Here is a 16,559-nt window from a genome sequence, read left to right as displayed (position 1 = left end):
AGTCCCGCTCTTGGATTGGCCAGCACTGTTAATGTGAGCACTGCTGGCCTATCCAAGGCCAGTAGGAAGTGTCTTGGGCTACCAAATGCACAGTATGCATCAGGCTGCCTGAGAAACGATGCAAATATTCTGGATGGTAGAAGAGGAGCTTGCAGATCTGTAGTTAAAAAATGAAAAGGGGGTAAGTGTTCTGTTTGTTCCCCAGTGGTGCAACCAAGGTAAACAGTCAGGCCTTCACTGCATAGCAGGTGATATTTTCTTAAAGTTGTCCTGGCAACGCGTTTTGGGGCTTCACCTGTCCTTTTATAAGGCAATAACAACTGATCACTGTATGATCCGGTTCTGCGAGCAATCTGGAGGGAATACCTGGCTGCACCTCAGTTATTCTATTGGTGTTCTGCCCTGCAGGTTGTTGCTCCCTGACACAACGCCACCAGATGAGAAGCTCTTTACCGTGTGCCTGTCTTTATATCTGGAAGCCCTACCTATGATATGCTGTCCCTTCTCTTTCATGTTAGAAAAAGGTCATACAGTGACTTCCTCAGCTCCACCAAGAATTTTGTTGTTTGACTCTCTTTCTTCCTTTCCAGATATCTTTTTGTGTCTTTCGATATACATAAAAAATGTGAAAACCATATACTAAAGGGGATGTCCAAGATTATAAAAATTTTTATTTAATTCTTTCTCTGCACACCTCCACCAAAATGTCTGCCGTCACTCAGTCCACACTGCATCGTCCAAAACCAAAACCTTGGGCAGGTGTGGTTGTGGTCTATTACTCTCATGAATTCATTTCAAATTTTGCTAAATGCTTTTTTGAGGCACTTATATAATTTTGAGATATAGGAAGCTCATTCCATTGTAAACCACACAATCTTGCAGATCCAATCATCTAGTCAGCACAATGTGACCCCTTTCAAAGTCACTCAGTTAATTTTTTCATGGTTCCAACACATCAACTTCAAGGACTGAAAAATCTATCTATACAACCTCCCCATTAAATAACTTAAACTAATAACTATAAATTAATAATAAGACATGTGGACACATTAGTGCATGGATAAAATTAGGCCAAGGCCAACTTTATTAAAGAATAGCTTATACAATAGATAATAACTAAATAACTTTAAAACCACAGATTAGACCAGCCATAAGCTCGGCCTAAATACCATAATCAACTCATCCACTCGCCACTATACGGCGAGCGACTTTACCCCTCCTTTCAATAAAGTGGCCGTGACAAACAAAACTTAAGGGAGGGCGGGCGGGCAGCAGCTCCTCAGATTGCGATCCGGCAGACAGCACAATGCTGTCGGCCACCGCCATTATATACACCTTTGGCCATAAACACTCCTGACCATTAGCCAATGCCCTACTGTTGCTGGGGTTCCTAATCTTCCTGACCCCAGCAACAATCCCAGGATAGGACATAACCGTCCAATCCGGCCTCACCTTCCCTACCCTGGATACAATGGCTATTTTTAGCCATCCTGACCATCCACTTTCGGCAGGAAAAATTCCCGCCAAAACGAATAGCCATCTAACCTGGGATGCTCATAATCCCATGAGGATCCCGCCATATTGTCATATACGAGATACTGACATTTTAAAAAAAAAATACCATTAGGACAAAGAGTTTATGAATGACTTATAAGAAATAATATGGTAAAGATGCTACCTTCATGGCACTGCTCTTCATCGGTACCATTTATACAGTCCTTTTGGCCATCACAGATCTGTTTGGCTGGGATACACTGTCCTTCTGGGCACTGGTACTGGGCAGGACATACTAGGGTAAATGTATGACAAGTGGGTGATCCAGTAGTCAAGAAAGAAAAGTATGAATGAAATTATAACTGTTGTCATATTTACCACAGTTTCTCTCATCCAACCCATTGGGGCAGTCCTTTACCCCATCACATAATGGGACACACATACCATCGACTATGCACAGGAATTCCCCAGGACAGGCTGCATAAAAATATAACACATATACAGAATATATTTTCAGAAAAGTCAATACATTTGTTATAAAGTTACACTAAATGATTAATTGTGCAACTCACGATCTGTCTTATTGTAGAGGTTGTAAGCGACTTGAATCCCTGGTCCGGTTAGTGATCTGGTGCAGGTAAAATTTACTGTGAAATTATTGGATACTCCTTCGACCCTTTCAGTGTAAGGTCTCAGCACCCTCACTCCACACATCCTGCAGAAAGCAACATATAATAGTCACGCTTCACTAATCATGCTTTACGCCATGTAAATATGTCTGCACATACTATATAATGTTCTTCATTATTGCTGTTTGGTAACCTGAAGACAGGCAGCATCCAAGGCATTACATGTAAGCTGCATTAATAGGCAGTCAGAATCCTACTGTGAAACAGCTGTCTACGGCAGGGTTGCCAACCAGAATTTTTCTTTTTTTCTGGACAACTTAGCCCAAAATCACGGGCAAATTGGAAAACCGTCATGAATGATAAAGATAATAAGTAATGCATGTCTGTAGCTCAATATACTAATAAGGACTCATTACCAGCATTTACTGTGAGCTGTAAAATTATCATCCTTACCACCAAAATAATGTAGTTAAGTACCACCAGCCTCAAAAATATCACAGACACGTCTATTTTTTTTCACGGACACAGGAAAAAAAATCACCTATTTTTTGGACTATTGAGAAATTTCTGGACGGTTGGCAACCCTGGTCTACGGATGGATATTTGGCTTGGCTATTTCCCCTGTGACTCATATGGAGCCACTTCCACAAGGTGGCGCTAGTGAGATGGTTATCCCACCTTGGAGATAACTCATTATGCTAAGAAAATGCAAAATGTTGCACTTGTTTGACCTTATCTGGTCCAAATTTGTGCCCGCCAGTCTCTCAAGGAAGCTGGTCTTCCTGTACCTGAGTCCAGAGGGGATGAAGGAGGACTGCGATGCAGCTCAATGCAGAGAGCTTGGCTATTTGGAGAAGACCCTTAGCAGTGAATGTAAAAAGCCACTGTCCTTTTACTGTCCTTTCCATTCTCGGCAAGCTCTGTTCTGATGGGACCTGCACATGTCGAATGTTTATGCCATATCCTATTTATATGCCTTAAATGTCCAGTTGGGACAACCCCAGAAGCAGAATAAAAGTTCATATTCACACTAATCCTTAAAAATAGAAGCTTCCTAAAAGGGGTGGTTGTACTTCTCTCCCCAGTCCCTACCTAGTGCTCTCAGCAGTTTCTCATGCTGACAGAGTTCCTTTAAAGGTTAAATAAAAGAATTAAAAGCAGTTTTACCTCCTATTTTGGATGATCCACTGTCCTTGCATGCAAGGGGCATATGTGTACTGTCCTGTCAGCATGTAGCCTTCAAACCTCAGAGCGACCCCGTATTCTGGAGAGGGGACCTGTCATAACAATAGGAGACCTAATCAAACCATGTACATACAGCAAAAAGCCTGTAATCCAGGTGTCACTGTCTGACATATATCAGCTGTTTTTATGGGGAAAGTATAACTATGGTGGTGACTATATGAGACGCAAAAATCGGCCATGTTGATGGGGATACGGGTCCACGTGCACATGGCAGATCCATGAACCCTGTATGGCACTGTACCTCTGTATAACTCGTAACCCGTAGGATACAACATCAGTATCAGACTGGTAGCGTCAGACTCCTGGGCAGTGTTCTCTCTAAGGGCGGGTTCACATCAACATTATGAATTCTGTTATTGCTTTCCGTTATAATATGGTTATAACGGAAAATAACGGGATTCGTAAGACGGAATTCAAAACGGAAACCTTTAGAGGCATTCCGATTTGATGGATATGTAGAGAGAATCTCTAAATCGCACATCCTCATACCTATGCTTCTGATATACAACTGTTTTCAATTATCAGCATTTCTTATGATAAAACATGGCTATACAGCGATGCTATCAATCATTTGCTGTGCACTATAGAGAGGCAATTAGTATACAGTTTGATCAAAGCGCATAGGCCCACTTACCGCGACAAGGATGCCTCTAATTTAAGTGGGAACCTACTCTAACCATGGCGCAGAGCCGTGCGGCGGCCAACACGCCTCCACACCGCTCCAGCAGGCAATGGGACCCAGCAGCCGCACAGCGGCCCCACTGTACAGTGAGGCCACATGGGCCCCGGGTCCCATCACTCCACCAGCACGGCATAGAAGCAGAGACGGCCGCCGTCCAGCGCCGCATGTGAACTGGTGCAAATGGCTCACCTGTTCACAGCCTCTCAGGAACTCCAACTGAGATGTGGTAGGAATTTATAGACCCTTTGCAGACTTCTGCTAATTAAAAAGCACCTGAGCCACATGGGGAGGAGTGCTGATTCAGGGGAGGGGGGAAAAAGAAGTTTATAGCATAAATTGTATGGATATGTAGAGAGAATCTCTAAATCGCACATCCTCATACCTATGCTTCTGATATACAACTGTTTTCAATTATCAGCATTTCTTATGATAAAACATGGCTATACAGCGATGCTATCAATCATTTGCTGTGCACTATAGAGAGGCAATTAGTATACAGTTTGATCAAAGCGCATAGGCCCACTTACCGCGACAAGGATGCCTCTAATTTAAGTGGGAACCTACTCTAACCATGGCGCAGAGCCGTGCGGCGGCCAACACGCCTCCACACCGCTCCAGCAGGCAATGGGACCCAGCAGCCGCACAGCGGCCCCACTGTACAGTGAGGCCACATGGGCCCCGGGTCCCATCACTCCACCAGCACGGCATAGAAGCAGAGACGGCCGCCGTCCAGCGCCGCATGTGAACTGGTGCAAATGGCTCACCTGTTCACAGCCTCTCAGGAACTCCAACTGAGATGTGGTAGGAATTTATAGACCCTTTGCAGACTTCTGCTAATTAAAAAGCACCTGAGCCACATGGGGAGGAGTGCTGATTCAGGGGAGGGGGGAAAAAGAAGTTTATAGCATAAATTGTATGGATATGTAGAGAGAATCTCTAAATCGCACATCCTCATACCTATGCTTCTGATATACAACTGTTTTCAATTATCAGCATTTCTTATGATAAAACATGGCTATACAGCGATGCTATCAATCATTTGCTGTGCACTATAGAGAGGCAATTAGTATACAGTTTGATCAAAGCGCATAGGCCCACTTACCGCGACAAGGATGCCTCTAATTTAAGTGGGAACCTACTCTAACCATGGCGCAGAGCCGTGCGGCGGCCAACACGCCTCCACACCGCTCCAGCAGGCAATGGGACCCAGCAGCCGCACAGCGGCCCCACTGTACAGTGAGGCCACATGGGCCCCGGGTCCCATCACTCCACCAGCACGGCATAGAAGCAGAGACGGCCGCCGTCCAGCGCCGCATGTGAACTGGTGCAAATGGCTCACCTGTTCACAGCCTCTCAGGAACTCCAACTGAGATGTGGTAGGAATTTATAGACCCTTTGCAGACTTCTGCTAATTAAAAAGCACCTGAGCCACATGGGGAGGAGTGCTGATTCAGGGGAGGGGGGAAAAAGAAGTTTATAGCATAAATTGTATGGATATGTAGAGAGAATCTCTAAATCGCACATCCTCATACCTATGCTTCTGATATACAACTGTTTTCAATTATCAGCATTTCTTATGATAAAACATGGCTATACAGCGATGCTATCAATCATTTGCTGTGCACTATAGAGAGGCAATTAGTATACAGTTTGATCAAAGCGCATAGGCCCACTTACCGCGACAAGGATGCCTCTAATTTAAGTGGGAACCTACTCTAACCATGGCGCAGAGCCGTGCGGCGGCCAACACGCCTCCACACCGCTCCAGCAGGCAATGGGACCCAGCAGCCGCACAGCGGCCCCACTGTACAGTGAGGCCACATGGGCCCCGGGTCCCATCACTCCACCAGCACGGCATAGAAGCAGAGACGGCCGCCGTCCAGCGCCGCATGTGAACTGGTGCAAATGGCTCACCTGTTCACAGCCTCTCAGGAACTCCAACTGAGATGTGGTAGGAATTTATAGACCCTTTGCAGACTTCTGCTAATTAAAAAGCACCTGAGCCACATGGGGAGGAGTGCTGATTCAGGGGAGGGGGGAAAAAGAAGTTTATAGCATAAATTGTATGGATATGTAGAGAGAATCTCTAAATCGCACATCCTCATACCTATGCTTCTGATATACAACTGTTTTCAATTATCAGCATTTCTTATGATAAAACATGGCTATACAGCGATGCTATCAATCATTTGCTGTGCACTATAGAGAGGCAATTAGTATACAGTTTGATCAAAGCGCATAGGCCCACTTACCGCGACAAGGATGCCTCTAATTTAAGTGGGAACCTACTCTAACCATGGCGCAGAGCCGTGCGGCGGCCAACACGCCTCCACACCGCTCCAGCAGGCAATGGGACCCAGCAGCCGCACAGCGGCCCCACTGTACAGTGAGGCCACATGGGCCCCGGGTCCCATCACTCCACCAGCACGGCATAGAAGCAGAGACGGCCGCCGTCCAGCGCCGCATGTGAACTGGTGCAAATGGCTCACCTGTTCACAGCCTCTCAGGAACTCCAACTGAGATGTGGTAGGAATTTATAGACCCTTTGCAGACTTCTGCTAATTAAAAAGCACCTGAGCCACATGGGGAGGAGTGCTGATTCAGGGGAGGGGGGAAAAAGAAGTTTATAGCATAAATTGTATGGATATGTAGAGAGAATCTCTAAATCGCACATCCTCATACCTATGCTTCTGATATACAACTGTTTTCAATTATCAGCATTTCTTATGATAAAACATGGCTATACAGCGATGCTATCAATCATTTGCTGTGCACTATAGAGAGGCAATTAGTATACAGTTTGATCAAAGCGCATAGGCCCACTTACCGCGACAAGGATGCCTCTAATTTAAGTGGGAACCTACTCTAACCATGGCGCAGAGCCGTGCGGCGGCCAACACGCCTCCACACCGCTCCAGCAGGCAATGGGACCCAGCAGCCGCACAGCGGCCCCACTGTACAGTGAGGCCACATGGGCCCCGGGTCCCATCACTCCACCAGCACGGCATAGAAGCAGAGACGGCCGCCGTCCAGCGCCGCATGTGAACTGGTGCAAATGGCTCACCTGTTCACAGCCTCTCAGGAACTCCAACTGAGATGTGGTAGGAATTTATAGACCCTTTGCAGACTTCTGCTAATTAAAAAGCACCTGAGCCACATGGGGAGGAGTGCTGATTCAGGGGAGGGGGGAAAAAGAAGTTTATAGCATAAATTGTATGGATATGTAGAGAGAATCTCTAAATCGCACATCCTCATACCTATGCTTCTGATATACAACTGTTTTCAATTATCAGCATTTCTTATGATAAAACATGGCTATACAGCGATGCTATCAATCATTTGCTGTGCACTATAGAGAGGCAATTAGTATACAGTTTGATCAAAGCGCATAGGCCCACTTACCGCGACAAGGATGCCTCTAATTTAAGTGGGAACCTACTCTAACCATGGCGCAGAGCCGTGCGGCGGCCAACACGCCTCCACACCGCTCCAGCAGGCAATGGGACCCAGCAGCCGCACAGCGGCCCCACTGTACAGTGAGGCCACATGGGCCCCGGGTCCCATCACTCCACCAGCACGGCATAGAAGCAGAGACGGCCGCCGTCCAGCGCCGCATGTGAACTGGTGCAAATGGCTCACCTGTTCACAGCCTCTCAGGAACTCCAACTGAGATGTGGTAGGAATTTATAGACCCTTTGCAGACTTCTGCTAATTAAAAAGCACCTGAGCCACATGGGGAGGAGTGCTGATTCAGGGGAGGGGGGAAAAAGAAGTTTATAGCATAAATTGTATGGATATGTAGAGAGAATCTCTAAATCGCACATCCTCATACCTATGCTTCTGATATACAACTGTTTTCAATTATCAGCATTTCTTATGATAAAACATGGCTATACAGCGATGCTATCAATCATTTGCTGTGCACTATAGAGAGGCAATTAGTATACAGTTTGATCAAAGCGCATAGGCCCACTTACCGCGACAAGGATGCCTCTAATTTAAGTGGGAACCTACTCTAACCATGGCGCAGAGCCGTGCGGCGGCCAACACGCCTCCACACCGCTCCAGCAGGCAATGGGACCCAGCAGCCGCACAGCGGCCCCACTGTACAGTGAGGCCACATGGGCCCCGGGTCCCATCACTCCACCAGCACGGCATAGAAGCAGAGACGGCCGCCGTCCAGCGCCGCATGTGAACTGGTGCAAATGGCTCACCTGTTCACAGCCTCTCAGGAACTTTAACTGAGATGTGGTAGGAATTTATAGACCCTTTGCAGACTTCTGCTAATTAAAAAGCACCTGAGCCACATGGGGAGGAGTGCTGATTCAGGGGAGGGGGGAAAAAGAAGTTTATAGCATAAATTGTATGGATATGTAGAGAGAATCTCTAAATCGCACATCCTCATACCTATGCTTCTGATATACAACTGTTTTCAATTATCAGCATTTCTTATGATAAAACATGGCTATACAGCGATGCTATCAATCATTTGCTGTGCACTATAGAGAGGCAATTAGTATACAGTTTGATCAAAGCGCAAAGGCATTCCGATTTGATCTGTCACAATAGAGTTGTATGGGCAAGCATAATGGATCTGTCTGGTTTCCGTTATGCAGGGCGGAAAAGAAAGTCCTGTCGTCATTCCCTTTAAATTTTTTAGGAATGACAGGAGAATTCTCCTTCCTATAGAGAAAGAGTATCTGTCAACAGATTTGTACCTATGAAACTGGCTGACCTGTTGCATGTGCACTTGAGAACTGTGTTAGTGCCATGTTCATATATGCTCATATGGCTGAAAAAATTATTTTTATAAATGCAAATTGAGCCTCTAGGAGCAATGGGGGCGTTGATGTTACACCTAGAGGCTCTGCGCTCTCTCCAACTGCTACACTCTCTGCACTTAGACAGGGCCAGACAGTGAAAACGTCATCATGCCTGATCCTGTCAATCAAAGTGGAGAGGGAGTGGCAGTTGCAGTGAGAGCAGAGGCTCTAGGTGTAATGGCAACGCCCCCATTGCTCCTAGAGGCTCATTTGCATATATTAAAACATCATTTTTTCCATCAATGCAGGCACATATGAACATGGTACCAACACAGATGCCTTCATCTGCTGACGGATGCCCTTTAAAGGTGAGAGGAAGCAATACAAAATAATGTAACTTATAAAAGCCTGCTGAAATAAGAAGACCCTATGTACTGTAAATAAACCTAGTAAAAAGGCCTTTTCTCACCGTTATGTTCCAGGTGCAATATGGATATGGTGGGTAGTAGAAGGGATAATAAGGTGTCCTCAGATGGCCCTGGACATGGAATCCTTTCTTCAACACAATGCTCTCTTCACAACCTAGTAATAGAAATAACTGTCTGAATTTCCCATTACAGAAGTCTATCCATAAACGTAACTCAATACTAAAACAAATTCTTTGCTCAATGATATAATCAGGTTAGAGTAATGAAATCATCAATTTGCCCATGATTTGTTACAGAGCATGGTAATATTACTATACTGTTGGAGCCATTAAGTAGGAAAAGGGGAGGTGGAGAGAGTGGAACGGGTAAAAGAAGTAGAATGGTCTGTTATTTTGACTCACAACCATATTTATTGCTTCATTGCATCTAAAATTTTAAAAAATACAGAAACAACTTTGCAAATAGTATAAAAAAGAATGTTTTGTGTAGACAGTTTTTATGTAGACCTACGTATGTGTCTGCATAGTTACAAGCCTTGTGTGTAGTCAGATATTACAGTTGCGTGTTAAAGTCCCCCATACATATTAGGCAGCTGATAGCTGAGCACGCAGTTTTCTGCAGAACTTGCCAATAATTTAATGTATATTGGCGCCACCTGACTCTCCCCAGATAGGTGATTTAGGAGAGAGAAGAATCGAAAGCATTGAATTTTAACTCCCAATCCTTTTGTTCTACTGGGAAATACTCTTCCCCATTAAAAACACATAGATATGTGTATGGGGGAGTTGGAAGAGATTGCTGTCATCCAAATGCTCTTTGAAGTAGTATGGGTACCTCCTGTCTATCTGCCCCCCGGCCCCACGTCTTGCTAAATGCCTGTCTAATGCCTTTCTTGGAGAAACCTAAAAGGGTTTGGTAGGGAATGTACTCAATGGTTGTACAGTAGGTGCATCATCTTACTTGCTTTTCTTAGGCTATCTAGTAAGTTAAAAGAATCTGTTTACAAAAAATAAGTATTCATTTATTTTATCTTTTTCCATGTCCTTTTAGTAAGGATTCATCAGGATAGATAAAGTAATCATGGTAGAGGAACTGAAAAGGTTGTTTATTTGAAGGGAATATGTCACCAGGACATGTAAAAGCAATGATACCTTTCACGCAGCAATCTATTGCTTCATTCTAGAGAAAACATACTTTTAATCCATATGCAAATAAGCAGGTAAGTGCACCTAGGGGGGCCCAAGCCACTCTGTGCACCATTTCTCCTCCTGCTTCCTCTACAGCCCCTCTGACTCCTTTCTGATTGACATGGCCGGGCGAGATGACTATGCAGGAACCTGGAAGGAGAGAAGGAGCTTGCAGAGGAAGCAGGAGGAGCAAGGGCGCACAGAGTGGCTTGGGTCCTCTGTAGTACCCTGGAGCAGGGGTATTTTGAAGTCTGGACATTTGCCCCTATTTCCCCTATGCAAAGTCATCAACTCCTTATTATTAATTTCACTTTAAAGGGTTCAATTGCATTGACTTATACTGTTTAATACTGAGTAACTGCATTTTATATGTTTGTTGTCATATATATACTGCTCATTTGCACTGTATTTGCACAGCACTGTGGAAATGGTTAATGAACACTGAGAGACTTTTGGGACTTTCTACCTAATAATGAGAAGCTAGTAATTTTCCACAGCTACCATAAGTAGAGATGAGCGAATTTTTCAAAAATTCTATTCGCTGGTTCGCCAATTATTTTTTTAAAATCTGGTTCGATCCGAATATATTCGTGGCAAATTTCGTTAAAAAACTGCTATTTCCAGATTGCAGAGAGCCTTTGTAGTAGAACACTGTGCCTTGCAGTAACACGCACAGGGAGTCTGCTTTGGTAGTGAAATAATACTGTGAGTCTGTATGACATGCAGGTGACAGGCATCGCTCTTAGAGTCACTGCACACTTCACTTATTTGGGCAGTCACGGGGCCAAAACTGACCAAATAACTCAAGTATGAACTCAGCCTTACAGGTCAATGTTAGCTCCAAGAAGAAGAGCACTCCTTTTACACCATCGTCGTCAGCTGATTCCACATAGATGTCTACAGACTCTGTTCTATTAAACGCTTATACAATTAGAGCCCCCCGACAAAGTGGAGAGGGTGTCAGCAGTAAGTTTGTGTTGACGTCACAGATTTTTTTGCCCTTCCTCTGTTCCGGCAGAACAATAACCCACAAATAACGTAACCCGTCTGTGGAGCATCTGCCTTCACTCGGTCAGCATTTGGTCAGTAATCCATCAGTATTGCTAATGCCAAAAAAAACAGGAGTGGATCCAAAACAGAGATGACACGTGAACAGAATATTTGCATGTCTTCTGTGTTTTGTACCCACTCCTGCTTTTGGCTACCAAATTATGATTGGACCATACAGGCCTTACAGCTGCTACTCAGAGAGGATCCGTTGTGTGTCTTATTTCTCCTTCCTTCTGACAGATCAGAAGAAGGGTCAAATAAATGATGATGTCAGCCAAGCCAAAAAGGCTAAATAGTGGCCCAGTCATGAAGTGTGGAGGATGGGAACAGCATGAGAAGTCCACAGAGTGGCCCTATGACATAGTGGTGAGGTGGAAGCAGCATGAGGGGACCACAGAGTGGCAAGGTGACATAGTGTGGAGGTGGCGGCAGCATCAGGAGGCCACAGAGTGGCAAGGTGACATATTGTCGAGGTAGCAGCAGCATCAGGAGACCACAGAGTGACCCAGTGACAGAGTGTGGAGGTGGGTGACAATAACAGTACCCGCTGATGATGGTGGGTATAAGAAGGAGCACTTGGCATCAGATGTGTAGCATCAGGCAGGTGGCAGCATCAGAATAGTAGCTGAGGCAGGTAGCCAGAAGAAACAGGTCTCTTTTGTCAAAGTGTTGGTGTGGCACCATGGATTATCTAGTCTGATGCATCAGGCATTGGTGGGTGGAAATCCTGGCTGATCCACGGCTGATTGATCTTGACAAAGCTCAGTCTATCCACATTTAGGGTGGACAGGCGAGTTCTCCTTGGGGTAACTATGGCTCCAGCCGCACTAAACACCCGCTCTGATGCCACACTACTGGCTGCGCAGGACAGCTTTTCCAGGGCAAACTCGGCCAGTTGCGGCCACAAATCCGGTTTGGCTGTCTAGTAGTCCAGCAGATCTTCAATGACGGCTGGCAGGGTACACTCCAAGTATGCCACTACCTGCTGGTTCAGGTTCTGCTCTATGTCTAGCTGCTGGTGAGTAGTTTCTTCACTAGGCGGTTGAAGAAAGCTGCTCATCAGCGACTCTAGACTCAGGCTGCTGCTGCCAACCTACCCCTCCCCAGCAGCCATGGCAGTGGAATGTGAGCGCAGAGGGCCCCCCCCCATAAGACCTGCGAGAGGATGGATGATTGCGCAGATAGACAGCGGCCAACTGACTACATACTGTAGGATGTCTCTATAGTAGTTCAGTTTGTCCCAGAAGGTGTAAAAAAGGCTCCCATTTTGGACCGGTAGCAAGGGTCCAAAAAGGTGGAGAGCCAGAAGTCATCCCTCTGCAGAATAGTGACAATTCGGCTGTCACTACGCAAGCAAATGAGCATGCAGCAGGCCATTTGCACAAGTGACTCGGAGGGACTCCCTGCCTCCATCTCCACTGCATACTGCCACGGTGTGTCTGAGTCCTCTGCCTCATGTTCCTCATCGCCCTGTAGCTACTCCGGCTGCTCTTGCTCCTCCTCTCCTGTCACCTGTGTAGAAAAACAACCCATTTTGCTACACATTGCTTGTGCTCCAATTTCCTCCTCCTCCTCCTCCAGTTCAGCCCCTACAGGGCTCATGTGGCCGTGAGATGTAGGTGCCATGTCTCCAGCCCCCTGACCAGCCAGATTTACCATCATCTGTTAGAGGACATGAAGCAGTGGAATGACGTTGTTTAACCCGTAGTCCTGGCGACTGACGAATAACATGGCCTCCTCAAAGGGCCTGAGTAAACAGCAGGTGTCACACATGATCGGCCACTGGCTGACATCGAATGGCCTTTCTCTGTTTGTATAGTTAGCCGGTCCAACATATGGAGGGTCGAATTCCAATGGTGGAAAGCTTGCATATCAGCCCATGTTGGGGGATGCCGTTCTACCACTGCAGCTTAAGGAGGGTGTGCTTTGCGGTGTACGAGTGGCTGAAGTGCATGCAAAGTTTCCTGGCCATTTTTAGTATGTCTTGCAGAAGAGTGGAAGACTTCAGGAACCGATTGACAACCAGATTGAACACGTGTGCCATGCAGGGCGCATGGCCCAGCCCTCCTTGACGCAGCGCCGACACCATGTTCTTCCCGTTGTCGATCACCATGGTTCTGATTTTGAGTTGTCGCGGAGAAAGCCAGGATTTGATTTCTTACTGAAGCACATGAAACAGTTTCTCCCCTGTGTGGCTGCGTTCGTCCAGGCAAAACAGGTGCAGAACAGCGTGAGAGGGATGAGAGGGGGTAGCACATGGCTTGCATACACTACATGCCTCCAACATAATTATTGGATCTCTACTTGAAAATAATGTATTTGCTATAAATCGCGAAAGGGGCATAGTTGGAGACATTGACTTCACAAGAGATACAGAGCAGCAGAGTTCAGCCACCTCTATTTGCTTCCCGCTGTTTACTGCTCCTGAATTAAAATTGGGGCAACCAGCTTCAGCTTCCTCTGATGTGTATGCCTACGGAGTCCTTTTGTTATGGCTTTGCACAGGGAGCAAGAATGTTACACACAATTCTGATGGAACTCCTGATCTTAAGAAACTGGACTTGGACTCCAAAGCAGAGGCTCTCCTGTCATGTCTTGTGTGCTGTGGAGATCGAATGCAGATGAAGCGGATAAAAACACATGAATATTTTCAACTTACTGAAGCTGCTTGATTTAATTGTGAATAGATAGTAAAGACAAAGTCTGCTGGTGTGTTGTCATCTGCGTCTTCATTATATTTACTGCAGGACCCACGACAACGTAATTCGGTCCATACAGCAAAAGGACGTGTACAATCACCCATCAATTTTCCCCCCAAAAAAAACATGTTTGAAATAAAAAATGTCACCAATGAAAGGATAATGGAATTCGGCTCATACAGAACAAAGTCTACAATCACCCATCAATTTTCCCCCAAATAAAAGCCTGTTTCACATAAAAAATTTCACCACCACGTAATTTGGTCCATACAGTAAAAGGAGGTGTTCAATAACCCATCAATTTCCCCCCAAAAAACATGTTTGAAATAAAAAATTTCACAAATGAAAGGATAATGGGATTCGGATTATACAGAACAAAGCCAAAAAAGCCTGTTTCGCATAAAAAGTTTTACCACTACGTAATTCGGTCCATACTGCAAAAGGGGCTTTACCACATATAACTGCACTGCTGAACTGCAAACAAGCCCTTATTTTTTTCCACTTTTACACTACACAAGGCTTTTCAACATATAAGGGCAACGCTGAACGGCGAATATATTTTTATTTTCCCACTAATACACGGCAGACAGGGCTTTAGAATAAATAACTGCACCGCATAAGGGCAAATATATTTTTATTTTGCCACAAATACACGCCAAAAAGGCCTTTACAACATATAACTGCACTGCACAAGGGCAAATAAGACGTACTGTAGAAATATTTCCTTGTAATAAACCATGTTAATGGCTGTATCAAACAGCACTTGAACCCCAATAACAAGAACGGTTTGCTGAAATTACAGAGCTGTATAATGGCAATTTGGATCCCCAGTCAGTGCAGCAAGGTGTAATAGGATTGTTCCTATTAGCCAGTCTGTAACCTCCCCTACTGAACCCTGTTCTACATAAATGCTGTGGAATGATTCCTCCCTACCCTTTCCCTGCACCTATAAATAATTTTTTTCACCACAATCAAGTCTTTCCTATCACTGTCCCGAGTGCCTGCTGACGTCTCTCCTTGCACTAAGTACGCTGGTGAATGGCAGAATCCAAGATGGCTGAGGCTATTTATAGGGCTGTGACATCACAGGGCTGGCTGGCTGCTGATTGGCTGTATGCATGGCATTATGAGTGATCCTGCCTTCCCAGAGTTCCTTGCTCCACGTCCTCACACGTGTAGCAGCCATTTTAGGAAAAAATGCGATTCGTTACCACAAAGTGTGAGGAAATTCGGCTTCGGTGCAAATCGAATTTTTCCGAAAATACGTATCGAATTCCACTTCGTCAGCTTCGATTTGCTCATCTCTAACCATAAGGTTTAAAGAAGAGCATGTTTTGGAGGGAAAAAGCATGATTTATTTACCACCAAAACCAGACAGACTGACCTTTTGAATGTTTTAGCTCTGTTATTATGTCTGAAAACCTGTTTTTGTCTGGATAAACTGCTGTGTCATTGCCATTGAGTATCATTAAAGGATAACTGTCATTTTTTATTTATTTTTTGCTAAAGTGTAGGGCAAGTGATAGGTAACAATTTTGCAATAGACTTTATTTAGCCAAAACGTTTATTTTTGGTAGAAATCTGGGGCAGAAATGGCCCTTAGCAGCACTCTTCAAAAGAGCGTTGCTAAGGGCCATCCGTCTCCGATTAGAAAAGACGGGCTGTGCAGCCAGACGCTGTGCTTCTGCCTCCCGTGCTTCCCTGGGAGACAGAGGGCTGGGCACAGGAGTCTTAGGAGTTAAAATTACATTTATATTCCCCCTTTCTATGCAATCTAATTACATTCACTGACCTGCGATCCCTGTGATAATAATTCATGAAGCAGCAGCCGGCTCACTGCGCACAGTGCTTTTACTTCCGGCGGCTGATTCATGAATTAGGAAATGGAAAGTGAAAAACGGACCGCAAAACACTGAAATAGCCATACGGTAGTGTGAAAGAGGCCTAACAGTGAATTTCCTGGTTTACCTTTGAAGATCAATTGATGGTTTACATAATGAATTAATATACATACAGTTGAGGAGTATTATCTTCGTTAATACATCGGTGTACTGATTCACAGTTGCAGGCTGAATTATAGTTCAGTAAAATAGCATTTCAATTTTTTCACTGCTTCCTAATCAGTAAATGGGGATGAGACTATGTTTTCATACAATATGTCTCTATTTTGCAAGATACAAAAGGCAGCTTTTCCCCTGAAGTTACCATGGAAAAGTCACGTGTTAAATGCGATGTCTCAATCAGGCGAACATATTGGACTAGTAAAAGGCTACAAATAGATTTTATAGATTCCAATAAAGGTAAATAACTAGAACATAGGTTAGTAAAGGCAAAGCTAAACTGGTTTGGCAGAAATGGTCATGTTTCATTAGGAGTCACAAG

At 44.9% G+C, this 16,559-nt stretch overlaps 1 protein-coding gene across 2 annotated transcripts in view; it reads right to left on the bottom strand.

Annotated features, from left to right (window-relative positions):
- Positions 1-16,559, bottom strand: part of TMPRSS6 (transmembrane serine protease 6) — a 130,033-nt gene that overhangs the window by 18,341 nt on the left and 95,133 nt on the right. For both annotated transcript variants that reach the window (XM_040407379.1, XM_040407378.1), the window contains 5 exons: positions 9,283-9,395; positions 3,291-3,400; positions 2,067-2,209; positions 1,873-1,971; positions 1,679-1,789 (listed from right to left, as the gene is read on the bottom strand). In XM_040407379.1, the coding sequence (XP_040263313.1) occupies positions 1,679-1,789; positions 1,873-1,971; positions 2,067-2,209; positions 3,291-3,400; positions 9,283-9,395 (576 nt within the window). The remainder of the gene's footprint in view (positions 1-1,678; positions 1,790-1,872; positions 1,972-2,066; positions 2,210-3,290; positions 3,401-9,282; positions 9,396-16,559) is intronic.

The sequence above is a fragment of the Bufo bufo genome, chromosome 9 (genome assembly GCF_905171765.1).
Source record: "Bufo bufo chromosome 9, aBufBuf1.1, whole genome shotgun sequence".
Lineage (NCBI taxonomy): Eukaryota > Metazoa > Chordata > Amphibia > Anura > Bufonidae > Bufo > Bufo bufo.
The sequence above is the reverse complement of the archived record's forward strand: the minus strand, read 5'-3'. Positions and strand labels throughout refer to the sequence as shown.